The sequence below is a fragment of the Rhea pennata genome, chromosome 2 (genome assembly GCF_028389875.1).
Source record: "Rhea pennata isolate bPtePen1 chromosome 2, bPtePen1.pri, whole genome shotgun sequence".
In the NCBI taxonomy this organism is placed as follows: Eukaryota; Metazoa; Chordata; class Aves; order Rheiformes; family Rheidae; genus Rhea; species Rhea pennata.
In genome coordinates, this window is record NC_084664.1 from 21,729,642 (window position 1) to 21,753,630 (window position 23,989).

At 35.4% G+C, this 23,989-nt stretch overlaps 1 protein-coding gene across 1 annotated transcript in view; it reads right to left on the bottom strand.

Annotated features, from left to right (window-relative positions):
- Positions 1-23,989, bottom strand: part of MALRD1 (MAM and LDL receptor class A domain containing 1) — a 278,695-nt gene that overhangs the window by 46,653 nt on the left and 208,053 nt on the right. Inside the window, exons 33-35 of the mRNA XM_062567604.1 lie at positions 10,338-10,613; positions 4,725-4,850; positions 1,601-1,667 (exon numbers count right to left, since the gene is read on the bottom strand). Coding sequence (XP_062423588.1) covers positions 1,601-1,667; positions 4,725-4,850; positions 10,338-10,613 — 469 coding nt within the window. The remainder of the gene's footprint in view (positions 1-1,600; positions 1,668-4,724; positions 4,851-10,337; positions 10,614-23,989) is intronic.

Here is a 23,989-nt window from a genome sequence, read left to right on the forward strand (position 1 = left end):
ATTTTCATTTCTGTGCCTTCACTTCAGTCACCTGTGCATTGCACCAGAATTCAGCATCATATTCCTTACTGAATGCTAAAGGAATTATTTATTGCATTATCCTTAGTCCTTATTATTAAATGATAATAGAAATATTTAAAATGATTTATTATATTATCCTTAACACTTTATTTATTGTCCTTAATCTGTGTACTGTCTTCTCAGTACTGAAACTTCCTTTGCTTCCATCTTATTTATGTGGATGAGAACCACTTGCTAATTGGTTTCTTTCCATTTGCAAGATCTGGTATATCTTCAGCTTTGATAATTCTCTTGTATCCCCAAAACGTCAATGACTCCCCCAGTTTATTGCCTCTGAAAGAATTTTTGTGTTGATGAATGATTTAATCTGTAACAATGATTTAATCTATCGGCTGTATGCTCTCTAGATATTCCTAACTTCTTTACTTTCTGACTATCCACTCCATTTCACCTGAAACAATTCCCTAGGTTTTTAGTCTCCTTTTGCTCTTTCTATGTTCCAGATGTTTTTAAATGTCTGTCTTAAAGAAATTCCAAGCTTCTTGCAGCGGCCATTCTCTACAACAGAGGAGATTCTTTGGGAAATCTACAATTAATTAGCTGTGCTTTTCTGAGAGCTAAATCAAACTACTCAAATACCAAAGTGCCTGCTTTTGCTGATATGCTATTTATCACATTTCTTCAGTCAGTAAATGATAAGCCCCTTGAAATTCTCTCTGCAGGCTTACTTATTTGAGTTACCTAGAGACTAGGACACAAGCCTTAATATCTGGTCAGGACTAAAATAGATACTCTGATAAAACAAGCTCTTCTTCAGTAAGTTGGGGAATGCTGTGTCAAGATCCATAGAAGCACATAAAGGATAAAAACACGATAGAATACAACACTGTTTTCTTTGAACTTCAAAAAAGTCTCCTGTCATTTCCCAGGGGGAAACAGAGCGATATCTTTTATAAATCAATCCCATCAAATATCTTGAGACACCTTTTAATGACTCTTGCATTCCACATCAGAAGTATATTCATTATTTGTGTTTCAGCATATAGCACTGCCAGAAAAAAAGTGACAGTAAATGTTTAAAGTTTTGTTTGCCATAATTGGAAAATCAGTCTCCCTTTCCCCAAATATCTGGAAAAATAACATTATAACAGAGATACATCTTAAGTTCAGGCAAAGATGGGAACATGACCTTTAGATCCTGTCTGAGGTACACAATGCCTGCTGCATATAAAGTGTATTTTTTCATAATATAGTGTGGTTTTAAATGTTAGCATGAAACATATTCATGTGAAACAAAGGAAACTTAAGATGTCAGGCAAACAGGCTGTCCCATGTAATGATGGATGAAAAAAGTTCATCCACATGAAAAAAGTTCATCCACAGAAAGTTCTATTGGGTAAATCATTTTCTTCTCAAAGCACTGTTCACTCAGTGGTTGTAAATTAAAATAGGGTAAACACACAGAAACTTTTCAAAGTGCATTTCCCTTGAATGTCATTATGTCTGTGGGTAACAAAACAGTTCTTCCAGCAGTCCCTTTCCCCAGCTTCAAACCACAAATCAACCCAATGAACCTTACTGGCATAAAGGAACAGCATCTCTGATGACACAGGTTCCACCATTTCTGCAGTATTCTTCAGGACAATCTACAAATGTAAAGGTAAAAATATGATTAAGCTTTCCTCTCCCCATTACTAAAATTATCATTGCTTGACTTTTTAAAAATGCTGAGTATTCACACCTGTCATTTTAGGTGCTTAGCATTTGAAAACTCAAACTTTAGACCTTGACTTGGTGATGTAAGTGTCAAGTTATAAATACATTAAAGTCAATGTACTACTCTTAAGCATAAAGGAGTCACTTTCACGTGAACATGATTCATTTTTTCTGAAGTCAGAAATTCATTTGACTCTAGAAATGGAGCTTTTGTCACTTACTGGATTTTCAAACAATGAACATATGAACATATAAAACAAGAAAGATGTTGAAAAGATTGATCTAGCATGTATGTTCCTCCTTAAATCTAATATTTTTATTAATAGTTTAAATATACAGGTGGCAAAAGAACAATTGTTTACTCCTGTATGATCCATCTTCTAATTAACAATGCCCAGAATTGTAATGCTCAGAATCATATGCTTGTAAGCAGAAATCAGTCTTGAAAAGAGCAAGGTGTTTAAGAAGAGGGAGATGTCAGCCAAATAGATTATGAACCTTTGACCCTTTTACATGCATTTCCACATGATCAGATTCAGTTCTATTGAGGCAGTGACACAGCAAGAAATACTCAAAATCAAAAACGAATCTCTTCAGTCTTTTGTAGAAAGAAAGTAACTGTTAAGGCACTGTATTGTCATAACTGGCAGGGTTTGGGTAGCAGGGCTGCAGGGGCGAGCTGGGTGGGAGGAGGCCATGAACCCTCTTGTGCTGGTCACAACCATTCCACTTGGCTCTGTAAGGGAGGGAAACAGCCTCAAAGCTGACCACACGCACATGGTGCCTCTGCTCAAGCCTCTTTAAGAAGGGGTAGTAGATGTGAGGGCCAGAAGACACAGGAGACATGAAAGGATGCGTATGAGAGGAGACATGAGGAGACATTAAAGTGGATACAATAAGAAATGTATATGGAGACATGAAATGGAGAAAGCAAGGAGTAGTGGACACAGCTGGGGACATGGCTAGAGGCACACTCTTGGAAGGAGGTGCTCTATGCTGAAGGACATATGCTCCTGGAAAGACTGCAGCCCATGGGGAAGCAGCAGTGGAGCAGGGACGCCCAAGGGGGCTGCAGCCCATAGGGGACCAATGATAAAGCAAGGACACTCCCCAGGGGACTGCAGCCCACGGTGGACCAATGGTGGAGCAAAGACACCGCTAAGAGGACTGTGGTCTGTGGAGGACCCATGGAAGAGCAGAGATCCCCCAGGAGAGTGCTGGGGCAGAAAAAAATGAGCAATAAGCAAGGAGTAGTGGCAGAAAAGCGTAAGAAGCAAGGAGTGACAAAAATAAACCAGAAGGCACTGGCCTTTCGCCAGCCATCCCCTCACCGAAGGGGCTGGGAGGGCCTGGCAGCAACCTGCGGCAGAAGCAAGGGAACGGAGTCAAAGAAGAGGGAGGAGAGGTGCTGGACTGGAGCTGAGCCTGGGGAAAGCAGGGAAAGGCCCTAACTGTTTGTTTAATTCTTTATGGCTTCATATTTCTCAATATCTGAATCAGTAATTAAGTTTTACTTTAACTGGCAAATAAACAAAATTCCCTGGGTCGAAACTGTTTTGCCCACAACAAATACAAATACCTTTCCCTATTAGACTGCATGACCATACGATTTTACTTTCGTTTTTGCCCCCAATATTGCAGCAATGTGTAACCACAGAGTAGTGAATATTCTTCTAAATTTTCGTGTGATATTTATGCATCACAGGATTCAAAGCAGTAAAATAAATTACATTTAATTTTGTAACTTCAGCGTATATGCCATATAAAATTGTTTGCAGAGGCACATAAATATTGTGCTATGCAGTGTGAATATCTGCAGTTCTAAGAGGAAAGAATGAAAAGCAAATTACTTAAAAGCTCTGCTATCTGAAAAAAAAAAACAGTGGAAGGTCTGTAATTTACTGTCAAACAAGTCTATTGGTTTACATTCTACATATTTCTACCTTGAATTACTTCCTGAGCATATTCCTTTTCATTTAAAATATTTCTTATAAATAAAATTTACCAAGCATGTATTCACTCTGAATTCTAAAATAATTAATTCATCATGTTAAAGTATCATTGCTTCTCTCAGATAAAAAACCACATGTATAACAAGCATATATAATAAACACAACACTTCTGGTCAAGTTTTGCTCCCAGAGAGACCAGTGGGTACCTAATCCTAGGAAGTGAATGTAAACCCTAGCCTTCTAGTTTTTTTTTGTGAATAACATTTAACATATTTTAATAAATTACTGTACATATTAAATTTTATGAAATATATTTTACAATTATATTCTATAAGTAAAAACATATTTTAAAAACAGAAGGTTAAATCTTCAGCTAATGTAACTTTAACAAAGTGAGAGGAATACTGATAACACAGAACAGGCTCAAAGTTCATAACTGTCTTGGGGAACCATGAGATGCTCTGTATCTAAATGTTATAATTTTATAAAATCATAATCTATGTTTTTGTTAGATTTTGTTATAAAAAATTAGATTTCATATCCGATATATATTATTGTCTTATTTTTATATACCTCCATTATTTCACTGTTGTAAAAAAATCCTAAATTTTGCAGGAATTGAATTGTGCTAAAACAAATTCTATATATTTGCTTTATTTTCCAACCTGGATTTGCATTATAGTTTTAAAAAATCTCAGTAATCTCAGAAATGCTGAACTTACTAAAGTGGGTTACTCTCATGGCTAAAATCAAGACATTGTGTGAGTATTCTATCTCAGAAGCTTTTTTTTTCTTTCAAACAATGTGTATGTATCTTAAGAAACATCCCTTATGTACTTGCCATGCTATGTTATTTTCCATTTTTATTTCACTATTTTTCTGTGTGATACTTTCTTGATGAAAATTCATGCTTGGCATAATCTGATTAAACTTTAGCAGAGGGACTTAAATCTAGTTTGAGGACTACTTAAAAATTTATTAATAAACCACTACATTTTTCTGTTTCAAATGATATTTTTATGTAAAACTAAGTACCTGAACAGCTGGATTCATCAGGACTGAAATCAGCACAGTCTACAACACCATCACAACGCTGGGAGACTGGAATGCATTGATTAGTTGACACACATAACAAGGAGCCTTTGAAACAATCTTGCATGGCTGGAAATAAAAGGAACATGACAGTTATTGTCAGCTCTATTTACTTTATTCACTTTAAAAAATATCAGATAACCTGATCTGTGGTATAGTATATAAACTATGGACTGTGGTCTATGTAGCCGCTACACACTTTCATCCTCACAACTTTACCTTTGAGTAGATAAATAGGCAAATAAACACAGATGAGAAATGTTGCAGAAGCTGAATTTTCCCAGGTTAAATTTCTGAAGTAGAGGAAGGAGTATTTACTTATAGAAGTGACATAGTAAACTGCAAAACCCTAGTGAAAGCCCATAGAGAGTCAGGTGTAATCAACGATCAGGCATAGCCTAGTGTTGAAATGATGGAATTAATTTTTAAACACAGAACAAATAAAATTCATAATGTTATTCCCTTTCTTACAAAAAACCCCATCAAATACTATGTAGGTGGTTATATGTGAATAGCAGAGAAGTATTATATTGAAAGATCTAAACCTGCGGGCATTTTTCGTGCTTAGGCATTCAATTGTATTTTCTGTGCTTGTCCAGAGGAGTTGTGAGGGGAAAATCCTGACAGAATCACATAAGCCGCCAGGTAATTCATTACTGATCACTGATCTACAGGATGTACCCAATGGCTTTGCATCTTTCTCTGGAATATAACATCATGTTGTTATTTTATCGAACACAACATTCTCTTATGCTGCCTTAAGCTATTATTTTTTAAGGCTTTTGTTTAAGGTAATATGAGCTGAGCTCTCTCACAATGACACTTATGCAAAGCAGGGAGAACTCTTTTGACTACACTGGAGTTAGATACAATTTCAGAGAGAGAGAAAGAATTAAAGACTGTTAAAAATGCCCCAACGCCACATCTAGATTCATTTTTCCTGGGTACAAGAGCCAGTGTACATTGCAATGGGCCTCCCAGGTTGTACAACTATAGGATGCTCCACACTTTAATAGAACCTAAATTTCTGGCCTATATATATTACAACAATACGTTAAATATAAATTCTGAATTTCAATTTTAGATTCCAACTATGGAATCAGAGCCTTCCAGCTCTTGACAGTTTAGGTATTCTTACAATCACCATGAACTCAGGTGACTAAGGATTTGTGGGATTAAAACTTTTAATTATATTGTTACACTAATTAATTTATAATACTAAATCTATACTAAATAGATTTAGTATTTAATACTAAATCTATACTATACTAAGGACTACAGAAATATCTGTAGAAGAATACCAGCAATCATAAAGAGAAGCCACTTGCATTCCCAATTTTAATTAATCTTTATGAGAAATTAAAAGTTTGGTCTGATTTTAAACAATCGCTGTAGTATTCTAGACATGTGTTTACCTCAGGACTATATACTCAGAATCTCTTTAATTGACTGGGGAAGGCTTGATATTGAAGAGGGAATTTGTTGGTAGTTGACAGCAGCCTAAATGCAACACCATGACCAAAAACAATCTCCTTTTCCGGCATAGGCCTCAAAGAAAGATCTCCCTTTTGCAGTGATAAATATTTTTTAAAAATGCTAGTGTTTCTGAATATCTCAACTCTGGAGTCATTAAATCAAGACACTTAAAATTCTCTTTTTCAGAAAATTCAGAATATCAGTCTATTAGGCTATCGCTAGATGGTCACTCAAAATCAATTGGTTTTTTTGATAATGTTGGTGACTCCTTTCTTCCTAAATGGAGTCCACGCTTTGTCATTCACACATATGGATACATATTTTTCCTGTTCTTCTTTTTATACACATCATACAGCATGTCATGTCATGTTAGTCTGGCTGAATAGCTCTTGGCAGACTGGAAAGAAAAAAGAAGGAAAAAAAAAAAAAAAAAAAAAAACAAAAGAGACAGATTACAGCATTGTTCCAGTCATGTGGTGCTTTCTGTGATCCAGATTTGTAGCATATCCTGCAATCTCTCTCTTGTGATCTTGTCAGCTTTCCAGAAAATAACTAACAATCCCATGCCCTCTACTGCACTTTCCTAAGCAAATAATAACCTTACACTTATTTTATTTGCAAATCAGATCCAAATCCCAAACACCCTTTGCAATTTGGGGGATGATGTCTCAATGATATTTGAACCAGTTTTTTAAGTAGTCATTTGCACACAGATACTCGGTCTGTGAGCAAAATTACACGGTCAGCCTAGGGTTGCAAGGGAAACAAAATTGTAAATTTGACATAAATCATGTTTTTGAACTCAACAATTTCCCTTATGTGCTTTAGGCCTTTTATGTCTGCACACACACTCCGAGGACATTGCAAACTATGTGCACATAACATACTTATGGTTTGTCTGGTATCTGTTGTGACTAATACAGCAGAGATCCAGCTCCTGAGCTTTAACTTGCGGTGAGGGTTGTGAAAAGAAAAGAAAGTATCAGTTAGCCATTTTTTCTCCGGCCAGTCCTTGGCTGACTGCCGGACTCATACCTGACAGTAAGGCAGAAGAACTGCTAGTTACTCTTGATCAATATCTATTGATCACCAGGATGGTATAGGTCCAGCTAGTTATTCTTTACTTTTGTGAGAGGCCTTCAAGTATTTTCTGGGGATAAAGATATTAAATGGAGCACTAATAAAAGTGAACATATTGGAATGAAAGTACCAGCTTTTCACCTATGTTTCATTTTGCAGGTCCAAATTAAAACTATAGGAAAGATAAAAAATCACACTCCCTTTGAAAATACATAATTTTTAATGTTTATTAGGTATTTAGAATTTGATGACTATAACAGATACATATTGTTGGGCTACAGAGAATGAAGAAATCCCTTTTTATTCATTTCTATTAGCACTGAAGTCAGATGCTTTTGGGGAATGTGGGAAAGTAATATATGCATCCCATTAATGTTAATACATTTATTTTAAAACTTTACATTTGTAATCAGGTAATTAAAAAGAAAAAAAAGATTAGATAAAAGTGGTGAAATAGAGTCCCTTCACTAAAATTGGCAATGAGAGCCAGCTCTCGCTGGCTAAGTAGAATACCTATAACTGGAATATAATTCCAAGATCTTCTTGTTAAAACAGCAAGTAATAAAATCCACCCCATTTGTAGGTATAATACAGTATTAGCACAATATTATACTATCTAAATATTGAGTGAACTCTACGGCAAACTCTGCCTGCATAAATCTCTAACTCATGAAGAAGAGCATTTCTGTGGTAGAAGTAGTGGCTGTACTAGATATCTGACTAACGCACTTTCTGTTTGTTTTTCTTCACGTTGGCCTTCTGTTGGGATTTTTATGTAATCTCCACAGAATGCATTTTACCAACTGGTCTTCATCCCAGAAGATAATTTTCTTTGATACATTCTGGAATTCAGAAAGCAGTTGAGCATTTTGTGACTTTCTATTGTTACATTTAAATGAATGATATCGCAAAGGGACATTATGGCACACACAAAATGGAAGAAGCTGGTAATTCCTAAATTTAAACCTTCTAAAATCAGCTGGAAGAATAATCAAGAGAGTTTTGCCATCAGCAAACTTTGAATCGATCACTTAAAATAACAGTAGCATGGAAAAGTAATTGAAAGTGAAAGAAAATTTCTCAAGCTCTGGTAAAAAAAAAAAAAAAAGATTTAAAGGGGAAGATGTGGAACAAAATTTTACTGTTTGCTTAAATTTGATCAGCACCAGAAAATGATTTTGCTACTTAAATCTTAACTATCCTATTCTTGTTTGTTACTGCTTAGAAAGAAAAAATCATTTTCAGGTCTCCAAAAAATCTGCAAAAAACCCAATCTGTATGTTGATTACAGTACACGCACAGCCTGGACATACTTGCACAGCACTCTATTATTTCATAGACTATGCAAATATTTCAGTAAAGTAAACTAGATTTGTAAATGGAACATTTCCTTCTTCCCTCCCTGACTTTCCTCTACTGACAAATTTAAGTGACATTTCACATGTTAAAAGTAGGCAGCTAGAGAAGATGAAACGCTGCACTCTCGTAGTATATACATTTAAGTTGGAAACTGTTGTGCTGTTGTGCAATAGCAATCAACTTGGCTCTGATTCCATTCCAGACCACTACTAACCACTTACTTCTTGCTTTGCTGCTCAGCAAATATCTTCTTCAGAGAAGAAATATGGTAGCTGCTCTTGTATTCCTATCTTGTATTGTCAAAACTGTATATTTATATAGTCAAAACCGAATTTAGGAGTATCAGTGAGGTTGTAGGTTTGAATAAGCTTCCACCCTGCTCAGAATTTTTGTTCTTGAAAAGGCAGGACTTAATTTCCCCTTGTTCCTTAGGTATTACTTTAAAAATCAAAGGCAATGAAACAGTATTTCAGTTGTCTGGGGAGTACAGATACTCCTGGAAGTCTTGGAGTTTTTGGAGTGTATGATGTTAGCTGTTGTGGTCTGGGGTTGGAATCTACACCTACTACACATACAGCAGAGAGGCCTCTCCCAGAGCATGGGTTGAGGAGGAGAGCGGGGTGAATGAAGGTTAATGAAGATATCTTGGGGCCTTTGGGATATATAGAATTTAAGGTGAGAGATATCCTAGAATCCATGCCTCTTGCCAACAAAACCACAGAGTTCAGTTCTAAATGAACATTCCTAGAAAGGCATGCAAAGATAGTTTGCAAAGTTATATATCAAATATATATATATATCCTAATCTTTAAAAGGAAATGGCATGTATGCCAGCCTGTATGTATAGCCAATAGTTTTGGTACAGATGATTGAAAACTTGAATATACAGCCTACAGGAAACTCATATTTTAATATTTTTTGGTTTTTATCAGGATGAAAAATAAAATATTAAAACATTTGCAGAAAGAAAAGCTTGTGAAAAAATGTTTGTACATGTAAAAAACTACCTTTTCCATACAGCTAATTATTTAAGTCTTCCTATAACAAAATGTTTGGCCTCAGTTCATCTACCAATAATGAAATATTTTGAAATGTGCAGACACACAGTTTTGTGCCCATCTGAAACTCCACGGTACGTCATGACAGACAAGTCTTTGTCCTTCTGTATTTCTTGAGAGCCTTTCTTCCTGGCTGAGGCAGAGATTGCTGCTACTACATGAATAAACTTGCTTTCAAAATCCTTGAAAGGTCAGGATTGCCCTGTGAGTCACTGAATAACAGAACTGTAAAACTCTGTATCTGTCATACTGTAAACAGATGTGAACCAATGCAAATGCAACTGGCTGGTCTATGGGTAAAAGTGGAAATGCTTCCAATTATTAACCGAAATATAGTGCAAACCTTTTTAAGCATTTGTCATAGTTGGAAGCTAGGGAAAAAGAATATGTAAAGAAATTTATTTGCAGATGTAGAGCTTCTTTGCAGATAACACATTATATACAACACAAATGATAATATTCTTGACTAGGAAATACTGAATTCTACTCTTCACTTCTTTATATTACTCTTTTTTACATTTTTCACACTATTTCAGGGAAGTAAGTTAGCACGGATTTAACTACAGCAACGAAAGTAACTTACGGCAGCCGATTTCATCCTCGTGAAGCTGGCAGTCAGGCACACCATCACATTTCAGGAGGGATGGGATACACCCTTCTGAAGGACACAGGAATTCAGTTTGCTTGCAGAGCCCTGAAGACGCTGTGGTAGGGACCTTCGTGGGACAGTTCATTTCGTCACTTCCATCTGCACAGTCTTCAGTTCCATTGCATTTTGCAGTGAGGGGCAAACACTGCTGCACATATGCACATGTGAACTGGTCACTACCGCAAGCTGGAGGGTATGGATCAGCTGGTCCTAAACAGAGAAAATGAAGCCCAGAAATTCCTTTCTTTTTGTTGATTCAGTTCCTTCAGTGACCATCTAAATGCCTTTGAGATGTACACAGAGATCACTAGGAAGGCAGCTAATCCTGAGAGTGAAGAGTTAAAAAAGAAAATACATAAAAGCACAGATCCTAATAGAGAACACACCATTGAAAACATTTTGACTTACCATACTAACCCCATTGATGTTGTTGCAGTATTTTCTTTCTATAGACCAAAGGTAGTATTTATTTTCATCGTACTGTTGCTTGTGCCACACAGATACAGGAGAGTTAATACTAAAGTACTGTTAAAACTTATCTTTCAGCCTGTTTCAGGAAAAGGTTAAATAATATTCTTGACAGCCCTCAAGTTACAAACTTCCTCTATTCAGTATTGAATAGATAAAAACAAAGCAAGCGATGTAAGTCTAGATCAACGGAAAGCTGTTACCCACAATAAGGTCTGAACACGCCACAGAGTAAGACAAGAGATTTTTGTAAAGTAACAACAAAGGTTTTACACTGATATAGTTTATTGTTACTCTGATTCTGTAGCTTAGTTTCACTTGAAAGTGAATTAAATCAAAGACTAAACAGATAAAAGATTCCAGGGTACAATGGAAAGAAAAGAAAATTTATTTTTTAAATTTAAGACTTCAACTAATTCAAACACCTGACAAAACAAGAAATATTCCATGTCTATTTGCTTAGCTGGAAAAATTTTTGGAAATAACTTTCTGTGATCATTTGTACACATAAATTTGCTTTAGGGACACTTGAGTCCCTCTTTCCTTAAAGCAAAATCATTGCAATTGAATTTTACTGGCACAACCATCAGAACTGTTTATGGAAACCGAATTGTACAAAGCTGTCTATGCTAACTATATTGTTTACACCATCCATGTCTCCTATGGGAGCAATGTGATGGATTCTTGCAATTTTTGACTGATATAGAGGGAAAAGAGAAAATCTCTAGAATTTAACTCCATGTATTTAATTTTTACTAGGCCAGTTTGTGGTATATGAGTAAACAAAACAATATCATGATTGTTAGAGACAAGGAAAGACAAATTAATGTCACCAATCCTGTAAAAGCCAGCAGGATTTTTGCTATTGTCTTGGGCTGAAGCAGAGCAAACCCAGTCAGCACAGTCTGTTTTAGCTTGCTTTTTGAAACAATGCGAGCATTACTCTCTGACCTCAGAAGTCAAATGTTATTGCTGCATTAAGCCATGACACGTTGTAAGGGAACACATGGCTGCAAAATTTTTACTATTTTTAACCCACTGGGTGTAGTTCGTTTGTGTATTCCGTGTTATCACACTGGGATTTTACAATAGGAAAACTTAACTGAAACATGTGAATGTCTAAAATACCTGCAGCATGAATAGCAATAACATTTTGTCCAAAAATGAACTGCTAATGCATTCAAATAAACACAACACATGCTATAAATGCAGTTCCACTGGGCTGGAAAAGATGTACTTCATCTGTACTTCATCTGGCGGTCATATATAAACATGTTAGATTCAAGTCCCTCATGAAAAATTTGTATATGGGGCAATATAAGGGCCATGATGAGATAGCAATGAAATGTATGGGAAGTCACTGAGAGAACATATTTATCTCTATTTATTGATATAAAACTGGTACTCTTAGAGATACAGTAAATCATGCACAACAAATGTTTAAAAAGACAGAATTGTAGTTAGCATTTGCTTTGAAAGAAGGATTTATTATATTAACTATCATTTTTTCCTTCTGTTACTTTTAATGATACTCTTTCTCACAGTGCCTAGGAGACATATAGCCAGCTCAAATGTCTCAAGCTTGAGTCAGTTCCACCTACACGTGCTCTTTCGTAGTTGCTTTAATTTGTCTGTGTTTATTCTGATATAGTGGAAATTGGTCCCATAGACTTTCTTAACAAATTACAACTGCTATACTATTACATCTATAAGACATTTGCCTTCTCTAAGAGCACTTGTTTATGCTGAAGAAAAGACTGTACTTGTAGTACAGTTAGGAGTACTTTTTTACCCAATTTTATTCTGCATACCTGTCATGTTCATGATACGGTTGCTAATAGGTTTCTATCACACTTTGTTCTGCAAAATTTAGTTATGAATTTTGGATTCCACTTTTAAATTCAATAATGCCTGAATGTGTTGTTGATTTCAACATTTATGAATCCAGTCTTCAATGTTATACTATCTTCTGTCTTTTGTAGCATTGATCAGTTCAGCCTGATGGTCCCAATCAGAGCAAGTGCTTGTGCATGTAAATGATCCTATACTAAATTCAGTAATTAAGCAAATGCTTGAGTACTTTTTTGAATGGTGAAATAATTGTTTTTTTGTATTATAATTCCCCGTTGTTGTTAGAAAATAATGAACAGCAACAAGTTCTGACTTGCATACTAAATCATTTTAGCATATGCAATATTCATTGAGAACAGTAAAGATGTCTCCAATTTATGCTAGAGGTTAAATCAGGGGTAAGGTTATCCAGCAGTCTTGTTGTGGTCTGTTTTATGTTTTCACTACATTAATAAAAATCCAAAACAATAGCCAGGAATCAGCAAAATCATTTTAGATCAGAACAATAAATAAAATCTGGACACATCTCAAAGACTTTATGAATACCACCTTGCTTATTAATTCACACTATATATTAGTTAGTTCATATCTGTTTGACTTCAGATCCAATAAAGAAATTGTGCTCTGGATGACATTCTAGAAAATATGATTGCCAGGACCTATAAAAACTGTACTCCTGGGTATAATTTAGTTTCTCTATATAAAGTAGCTTATAAATGCTTTTATTAAGAACAAATTAAATGTGCCTGGTAAAAATTTTGAAAATTTATAAAACATTAATTTGCATATAGCTAACAATTAAACCTGACTAATTAAAAGTATGCAAATCCACAGAATGATTAATTCTAAATTGAAAAGAAAACTCAAGCAACATTATCATTAATGCCAAACTAATCACTTGCATTCAAAACTGCTATGTAATTATTTATATTAAGCTCATCATTGCAGTATTTACTATTGGCATGTTGCGTTCTTAACAGTGGAAATACTCATTCTGTTTTCTTGCCACTGTAATTTGGTTTGCAGCAAAAAATTAACTAGTCCTAATGACAGACTCACAATAAATATCTTCCAGTCTCCTGAGCTGAGCAGTGGGATACACATCGGATTCAGCTTTAGAACAGTAAGCTTATGCATACATACAGATACTATAGCCACTCTGTAGATATATATGAAGTTGTGTAAACAGAAGACACTTCAGTGCAACTCTGACTATCCACCTGTGGCCCATGGGGCATTTCAGTCACTTAAAATTGTTGGATTCAACAATTGCCTAACCCTGGCATGTCAGAAAAATGTTTCCTTCACCTTTCTCCAAATGTGGGAAAGATGTTCCTAACACAGTGCTCATCTCCTGAGTGCTATGCAGGTCTGATTTTCAGATCACATTCAAGAGTGGAAGAGATACTGTGCAGGCTACTTAAAAAAGAAAAAAAAAAAAAAAAAAAAAAACTACCAACAATAAAACAAATAAAAAACAGTATCTATTCAAGCTATTTAACGATTCGGAGATAAATCTAATGAAATGTATGGTCTCTGAAAACCAGGACTGGATATCCCCAGAAAACATTCAGTATCAGCACACAGGTGGAAAGTAGACTAATTAAAAACAATTTCAGAGAAAATAACCTCTGCTTTGCTGAATACTGAGTCTGGATTTAGATTTGCATGAAAAACAGTAACAAATCGCTCATACTCTATAAAAGTTAAAGGAACTATGATTTTTTTAAACTACCAGCAGAGAACATGTCCGTATTTATCTTTCTTTACGTTCAATGTTCAATTTTACATTGTGTGTGGCAAATACTCTAAACTAAAGGAGTTTAAAATGGTCCATAGATCATTTATTTGCATATCATAAAACAACACTATAATTAGGAGCCTGTTCATTTAGCTGTGTCATGTGAGTCATAATCTAGGGACCCAGCTGAGCTACCTTAAAAGCATCCTCACTTTCAGAAGTGGAATTGAGGTGTTGAGGGGGCCACAAAAAACAAAGATGAGGCCAGTGTGTAAAACAAAAGTTTTGTATGCACTGCCTCATGTACTACAATAACTACAGCTGAATATACCTTTATTTTGTTGTCAGACAAAATGAGTGCTTCTGGATAGGCTTTATTTCAATGTGCTAATCATTAAAACATCTATTACACTAATAGAGCTCGTAAGCTGTTTGGGGAATAAGGAGTCTTTATAGTACGGAAAGTGTCATGTCAATGAAGTGCTCATAGTCAGGGATATAATTACATATTTGTGGCATGGAGATTTATAAAATGCTTACTCTTATTTGATGAACATTTTCTGTATGTATAAGCTTTTTTGTACTGTTGTCTTTTGTCATCTGTGGAGTGCAATTGGCCACATGGTACTGATTCTGATTCCTGAATATAGCCAGACTTCACAAGTAGACACTGTAAACATTTTTCACATGGATCACAGGAATTCAGGCACAGGAAACCACAGAAGCTATTACCCAAATGCTAATATAAAATAAATGTTTGTATTATGCAGTCCTTAGCACAGCCAGAAACATACAATTCTGCTTAAATTATATGAAATGCTACTTCCATGCTATCTCTTTCTTTTCTGAATTGCTTATTTAGATACCAAGATCTCCAGTGCAGAGAGTAGGTCTCCATTTATATTTATGTATCACCTATAACAGTGAATTCTATGTAAGACTAGGAGCCATTGGCATTAAAATCAACACCAAGAAACATGAAATAATGTTACCACATGCTATTATGCAGCATAAGTTCAATTATATCAGAGCTTGCTCTAAAGCCCGTTTAGGTAAAAGGAAAAGCTCACATTGATTTTAATGGGCCTTGCATAACACCCTTGAAAACTAACAACCTGTTATATTTGCATGAGTTTGCCTCCAGTTTGCTTACTAAATAAAAAAAGAGATCCCATTAACTGTGGCTAACAGAGGCAAAAAGAAACTCCTCCAACGGTTTTCATTAGACCGGAGTATGAATTAATTACAGCCCATTCCAATGCATTAATTAACTTGAATTAGGTGGCAGTCTTCACTTTCACTTTAGTACACATTGGATCAGGGTATGCAATCAGTTCATCTGAGCTGGCTGCAAGGAAATAATTTTGTTTAAAAAAATAAATCAGACTGAAGTTGTTCAAAATAAAATGTTAATTTCAAAACTGGGAAAAGTAAAAAACAAAAGCAAAATTGAGCACGGCAGGACGCATAAGCCGATTGAATCATCCCCTTGTGAGAACAAAGTAGTGTCACTATGGGGCAGGGGGCTGAAAAGGAGCTCAGAGACTCTGTTACAAAGTCAGAATTAACAAAAACTGAACATGTCCCAGTGACTTCAAAGTGTCATCAGTATTTGTTATACATGTGTGCAGAACTGTGCTTGCTTTTCTTATTTTAAATGGTCATAGTTTGTTGACAAGCAAAGATAATGCAAACCAGACAAATAATGTTCTGCCAGTAAAGTCAACTTCCAGTCTGAGAACTAATACTGCTGGATGGAATACAATTTCATCTCTCCAAGACAATATCATGAAATTATTCCACTCTAAAATTATTACTCTCCATTCCTCCAAGGAAATATTTTGATTTTCATGAACAGATTTAGCATATCATCTCTATGATTTTGGGGCTGGCTTGCTTTTTGGTGTGAACAGATGGGTTTGGGGGACACAATGTCCACAGAAGTTGTAGACTCACTGTCAACTAAGTTTGTTCACTGGAAGACACTGAAATAGGCTGGTTTATCTCTAAGGTACTATAATCACAATTTTTTGTCAAAATCGTGCCAGTAAAGAGGGTAAAACATATTCAGGAAGTTTCAGGGGAGAAACTAATTAACTAGAGAAACTATTCACAAAATATTCCCAATATCACGGTCTTCTCTCACTGCTAACTTCTTCCTCATTTTCCTGTTCCTCTCCTTTGCTCTGAAAGGCAGACTGCCCCAGCAGCTCCCACTGCAACCATCTCTTGTTCTGCAGGAAAGAAAGTTTCTGAGCTCTCAAACCGAGAGAAATTTCTGTTTTGCTGCAAGTGTGAACAGACAAGATTTCCCTGGCTCTGCAACTTAAAGAAATCAGAAGTTAAGTCTCTTCTACATAATTTTTCCATGCTCTAACACCTTAGTATTGACAAGTCAGGAAATTAACCCTTTCCACATCTCCTGTCTGTAGGAATTTTAGAGATGGATTATTCTTTCCTCCAGGTGTTTAGTAGGTGAATTCTGTTCAGTTGCAGAATTTTCTCACTATTGCCTCATGCATGCACATGCGCACATGTGCACACACACACACCCTTTAGCATGATTCTCCCTGCACCACCAAGCTATTTTTTGCACAAATTGTACACAAACATCTACTGTCTTTTGGGGTTCTTCTCTCTTTATTAGATTCAGGCGTGTGTTATGCTTTCCTGATCAGATCTAGTGAAATGGGATCTACTTGAAGTGCCAGTTATAAAATTATCTGTAAATGGAAAAACTTCCAGCCTTCTAGACTACCTGACTATTTGGCTAGTTTGTTCCATAAAGCTTTTGCTGGCCTGGAAATTTAGAATCTGTATAGGAAACGTATTTTGGAAATAAAGTATTTTGCTTTTTGTTTCAATACAAGATTTTTTTATGAGTAGTCTGAAAAACAAGGTCTTGGACATTTAAAATCTGATAGCCAAAATTACTGGAGCTATTTTATTTCACTGACTTTTTAATTGGCAAGTAAATAGCATTATGCAATAAGAGGTAATTATTGTAGTAATTTCACAAATATTTTTGTGAAATATTTAGATACTGTAGTGATAAACAACGTAGAAAACCCATAATAGAAATTAATAAATCTGCCTTCAGAGGTGTATTTGAATAATGTGCATGGAGAACACAAAAATATTCAATTTTTGCTCTTACAGGGAGTTCTCTGAATTGAATAAAGGAGAGGATCTTGTGAGTAAAATGGTATCGAATAATGTGATTAAAGATTATGTCATTGTATCTGAACATAAAGATCTTGTTAGGAAGCAAATATAATTCTTTGGTGGCAGGAAGAATGGAGGAGCATTTACAACAAAACAAGGTTCAAAGAGTGTATTCCATGAAGCAGAGAGAGAGTAGGGGGGAAAATATCCTTAATACATGTTGTAGGAGAAACAAATAAGTTAGCCAATATTTTACAAAATTAGGACATCCAGTTTTATATGTCTTTCTAATCAGAAACCACAGGAGACTTGACTTTTGAAGAATGGCTACTCACCTTAAAAGACACCACAGAGCACCTAAAGTTATGGTAGCTCAGACTAATGGTTTGCCTTTAAAAATCTTGGCCAGTAACTTTAGCTCATTACACTCACATCTTTGCAATTTTTTACTCTTTCTTTATGGTGTTTTTACTATATGGAAACACCATTTATATTCCACTATTCTGTTGCTATGTTACTTCAATAAAGTTTTAGGAACAATCTCAATTCTTCTATATGCTCTAAATAAGCATCTGGGACTGCTTCTGTTAAAAGACATCAGTGATTAAAGTCCTTTACTTACTCAGTTTGAACAAATATTTTCTGTAAAATATTCTTAAGCTCCTACATTTTGCAGCGCTCTTATTCTCGGCTATCATACCTTTTGTGTAAATGCTGACACTGGTTAAAGCCCAAGTCTGCTGTTCTTGCTAGTAGGTCAATGGAAATAGTTTTGTACTTGAGGAACTTCAGAACTGGGTCTGCCAGCCATACCTCTGCTGTGACATCCCAAATTATGCTATGGAGAAATCTTGAACAAATGCTACCTACTAGGTTGCCCTACCAGAAAGGCAAAACACCAAGATTTAAATGAAAGTTTTATACCTTTCAAGAACTACATGCGAAAGCACTGAACAGCTATTCTGCTTGTGAAAATAAGCCTAGGTTTATGCAAGTATCAACATATACTTTAAATTTTGATTACTAAAAATTTTCCTGGATTTTAAATAGGAATTGATAAGCTTAAGGGGAAAAAAAAATCCATGGAGAATTAATATGTAGAGACTATAGGAAAGGCTCAGAAAGGCTCTGAGTCACAAATGTCTAGCAGGGGGAAATATCAGGGAAAACAGCAAATATACTTCTGCTTTTCTTATGCTCTTTCCCAGATATCCATAACTGGCCACTGTTGGAGATAGGTTATTGTACTAAGTGGACCTTTTTATTACTTAGCATGCTTAGCATTTCAAGCTTTTAATATATCTGTCCTAAATTTTGTGACCGAAATGTTGCTTCCTTTGTCCAGCACTTTTCAATATTAGCTCTACTAGAAAGCTAGGAAAGATGATCTATAGGAATAGATCTGCCTATCTGTCAATGGTTGTTCTATGATAGCCCAAACGAACTGAAGACTCAGTTTCTCGGGGAACGTTAGGATTTTGGGTAAGGAGAAGCTTTTGTGTTTCTTCAAAGCTTTCTTCTAAACTCTTAGTTGGCATGGGCTTGAATGTGGAGAGTAATCCAGTCTCATAATTCACAGATTCTGATATGTTTCTTCTATCTGTTTCTTCAAGACAAGTGAAAGCTTGCTCAGTGCAAGGATTATTTAAAACTTTTGTAGCAGTTCTAGGTTTTTTTGTTTTTTGTTTTTTTGTTTTTTGTTTCACTACAGAGCAATAGTAAAACTTGGATGAGTTACGGCATGTCACAGCAAACTTTTCACCTAAGTGAAAGCAGTCTCCAGCCACTGTCACCTTTATTGTATCTCAGTTCCTAAATAGCAGATATCTGACCCTTTTGGTGTTAGCCTGTGTGATGAAGTCAAGAATGATGACAACATTTGTCAAAACCATATCCCACTGTACTCTGGGAAATAACATAGGATTTTAGGTAATCCCACTGTGACCAGATGCCACAGTCTTAGATATGACATGTCCTGCCTGTGCTAAGTGTTTCATATTATTTGTGTTGCCCTTGTATCTCCAATGTACCCTTATATAATGATATTTCCTACTGCAGACAAGTCTTCCAGAGGAAATCAAAGGTGGCTGGAGAAAATTTGGAACATCGTCAGTCTGTTCTCAGGTGTTAAGCTGATAGGCTAAAAAAATATTGTTAATGTTTTGTAAAAAGAGGAATGGATGGAAAAAGAAAAGAGAAGCACAGAAGTAGAAAAGCCTCTAAAATAAAATAAAAGAATGAAAAATGATAAACAGTAGTTCATGAAAAGAAAAAAAATACTTCAGGCAGCATTAAGTAGCTCCAGAAACTATGAAAGAAAACAGACAAAAAAGAAATAAAAAGGTACAGAAAGATAAGGAAAAAGCGGAAGAAAAGAGGATATGCAGAAGCTCATTTGGATTTGTTTTCTGAAGACTTAATTACTTCATTAACCAATGTTAACACTGAACAGTTGAGAAACACTAAAAGCATGACTGCTGGTGGCAAAGCTTATATGAGATTCTCAAACACATGAGAACACACCCTGCATAATGTTTGTGCTCCTGTTTGTACATGACATGCACTTCAATCACTTTAAAATAGGAACGGAGAAGGTTAATTTTCTTTTCTAAATAAACCAACACAGAAAGTAATTATCCATAACAGTATTATTTTCAAGCAGCACTGACAATGTTGCTTTGTTTTGCTTGGAACAAGTAAAAGAAGTTCACAAAGAACTGTTGCTACAGAAAGGCTAGCTGAGAACTTCACTGTGTGAAAAGGTTGGAGCAGCAGTCGGTGATGGCTTTGCACTGACATTCACCGCTTTCCAGCAGATCTGCACAAGCATAAATATTTTGCTGGGGTAATCTCTGGAAGAGATCACAATAGCAAACTTTTGACCTTTATGACGTTGTGACAAAACTACAAATTGCCATGAATATTCAAAAAAAAAAAAAAAAAAAAAAGTAACTTTAGATGCTGAACTCCAGTATTTCATCAATCTATTTAAATAAAGCTAGTAACTGTAGTAGCTATGGCAAGCCTAATGTAGCTATGGCAAGTCTAATATATTGTGATAATATTAAGAACATTGGGTTATATGTCCATGGGTAAAAATCTGAATCAATGTTGACAGCGTAAAGTGTAAGTCAATTTATCAATTAGACTATATGAGTATTACTAGCTGGATAATTTATCATCACTGATTTTTTATTTTATTATTATTTCTTTCCTGAAAAAACTCTCCCAACACATGAGTGTGCTTTAACTGATATCTCATTATTTAAACTAAGCAGACTTTCTCTCTCTGATTTACTTCTTCAGTAACAAGTGAGTGATGAAACACAGCATTCTTATTGACTTTAGCAGACTAAAGCTTGGATGTTTGGCATCTTTGATTTAATGCTGAGATTAAAATTTGGAAAAAGTAAAAATTTTAACAACTTTTGTGGTGCTTCCTATTTTCAGCTGAACTGAAACTACTATGAAAAAGATATTAATGAAAATAAAATCTGACCCAATACTTCAGTATTCTTGGTCCCTCTGAAGCTAGAATGGAAGTAGCTTTTATGACTTTTAAAAATAAAGTTCTTATTCATTTAAAAACATTTCAAAGTTCCACCTGCAAATTTAAAATAAGATGGTTATAACTGGTTATAACATCCAAATTCTTCAGTCCCTAAAATGCATAATTCCTGGATCAATTTTTCTGAGTAGTAGTGAGGAATATAAAATCTTCCCACACCTTTACCAGCAGAAAATAACAGACCCTGAAAAGGGTAAGACTACATCTTATTTACCAGTTAATTCTGAAGTGAGTCAGAGCCTGTGCTATGCAGGGACATCAACTGGAAATTACTTTTGCATTAAGCCAGGGACCAGCTTGGTCATATTTTGTTCAAATGTTCAGAAATATTCTTGGGTCTGAAGAAATTCTCATGGCTAATGGAGTCTCACTACTTAAAAACAAACAAAAACCTCTGCTGAATTAGAGTTGCTGGTAATGCTTTATTGCTTAGAGCTCCCAACCAGCTAAACTGTGATTGCTTCTATTTAGAACATGTTGCCTCTGGAAACCCAAAGTAATTAAAGTGACTGAAAAAATAATAATACAGAGAGAGGAAAAAGTCTATGGCAGCAAAGTTGTCTTCTGAAAGGGAGAACATTAAAAGAAACTTGTACTTTGGGTAATACACTTTCCTTTAAGCTGAGATGTCTTAGAATAAACATGATGAGCAAAATCAATACTCCTGGCAGTAGAGTAAGTAAACTTTGTCATCCTTTCTGTTAAAGCAAAATGTTCTTACTTGAATATCTATAGGAATGGCATGATGAACTTTATACAGGGCAGTGATTTAGTACTATTCACAGGTAATATCTTGAAGTTTTGCTGTCTGAAATTCTAAGCGGTTACTCGGAACCACTCAGAATATATATTATTAAAAAAAATAGCTCCTCCTCCTAAGTAGCTGCTCTTCACCAGGCACACTTTTAAAAATCCAGAGAGAGGTTCTTCCTCCTAAACCACTGTGGTTTAGCATACAGACTTCATTCAGTTTTCTTGCCTCTTTACAAGCACAGACTGGCCTATCTGGCTAGCAAGGACTATTAGGATAGGTCTCTTCACGGGACAGTACAAGACCATGAGAAGAACAGAAAGTCAGTACACAGTTAAGTAACAGCATCATATGTCTGGAGAGGAAATCATATACCAAGTCACAGATCACTAGGAGACAACCTTCCTTTATATAGTATTTTATGGACTGGAGGTGAAATACATGCTTGGGACAAGAGCAAGAGTGACTATAAAACTGAGGGAGGGGATGGATGATCGAAGAAACCAGTAGAACTGTCAGGAAGCACAAAGAACTGTGGAGTAGTTGGTAGAGACAGAAATATATGAAAATAAGATAAAAATAGGATGCCTGAAATAGGATGCCTGACTAAGTGAGGAACAGGAGATGAATTAGTGGAACTTGGAACCGTGGAAGCAACAAGGAGAAGGAGGATAAGTCTAGGACTGTGTATTTAACACAGGCTGAAGTTTACCAAAGGAAGTATAAGTTAAAGAAAAAGTAGTAAGTTTAGAAGAAAATTCTATCTTCCAATACAAGCTATGGTCTTAAAGTGGAAGATGACATGCAGCAGAGTTAGGAAAAGGAATACAATGTAGTAATTAAATAGGAACTAAAAGCATTAAAAAGACCTTCTGCAACCAAGGTTCACCAGTTACCTCCATGATTTTCCAGTAATGACTAAAAGTTTGTGCGCATTCAGAGAGAACTGACTCGTTCAAAGAGGAAAAATTGACCTAGGGCTATCAGAAGAAATCACCTTCAGAACTTCAGAAAGTCTCTGAACCAAACCAATGGGGTCTGAGAAAGATTTTTTGGGAAGTATTTGTTATATTCTTCCTCCATTCTAATACTTTTCCCTGGGCATCTATCATTGGCCACACTAGGAGAAAAGACATGCCTAGGCAGATCACTGATCTGACCTGTTCTTAGAATTACAGCAGTTTTGAACGTAATATACTTTCTATTATTCATGTAAAAGCATAAATATTGGACACACAAAAAGCATTATTTCAGTAGAGAATTCATGTATAGGTCCTTCTTATTCCTCTAGAAATCACCTTAAAAAAGGTAGAAAAGGCTTTGAGCACACTAGTAAATACAAACACAAATATCTTGCATTTAAGTTAAACATGGCAACTGTCTTAGGTGACATGTGAATTTCTTTTTCAGTCCAGACAATAAAGGTGTAATTGCTGGACAGAGCAAGATAAACCAATATTTCTCTCTTAAAAATACAAATACTGCAGCTTGTAAGAACTAGTTCCAGACTGATTGCCAGATTCCCTTAGAATGGAATAAGTTCTCTCCTGAATATGTCCATCTCTTCTGCAGCTAGAAAAAGAGCCTACGTGACAAGTTTAGACTATGTGATTTATTTTTAAGTGGTTGCACTTACACAAGGTGAGTTTTGTCTGTCTTCCTGACTTACCTGACAAACTACAGAAACAAATATAAGTTTAATAATTTTTCATAATACTTTTGTTATGCTATGTTATACTTGCAATGAAGACAGAGTGTGATTCAAATTATATACCTGGATGGTGTAATTGCTGGATAGAGCAAGATACACTAATATTTCTCTCTTAAAAATATAAATATATACTCTGCAACTGGAAAATCTCTGGGAAAGAGCAAGGCAATTAGAAAATGCTACTTCATAAAAATTACCTTATTTCTATAGTGATGATTATTTCAGAACATCTTAACTCACATTTTCTGTAGATTTTTTTTTCCCTTTCTGTGAATTCATGCCTGGTTCATAATAAATTATCAAAGTATAAGTTTCATTAAAAGATAGAAAA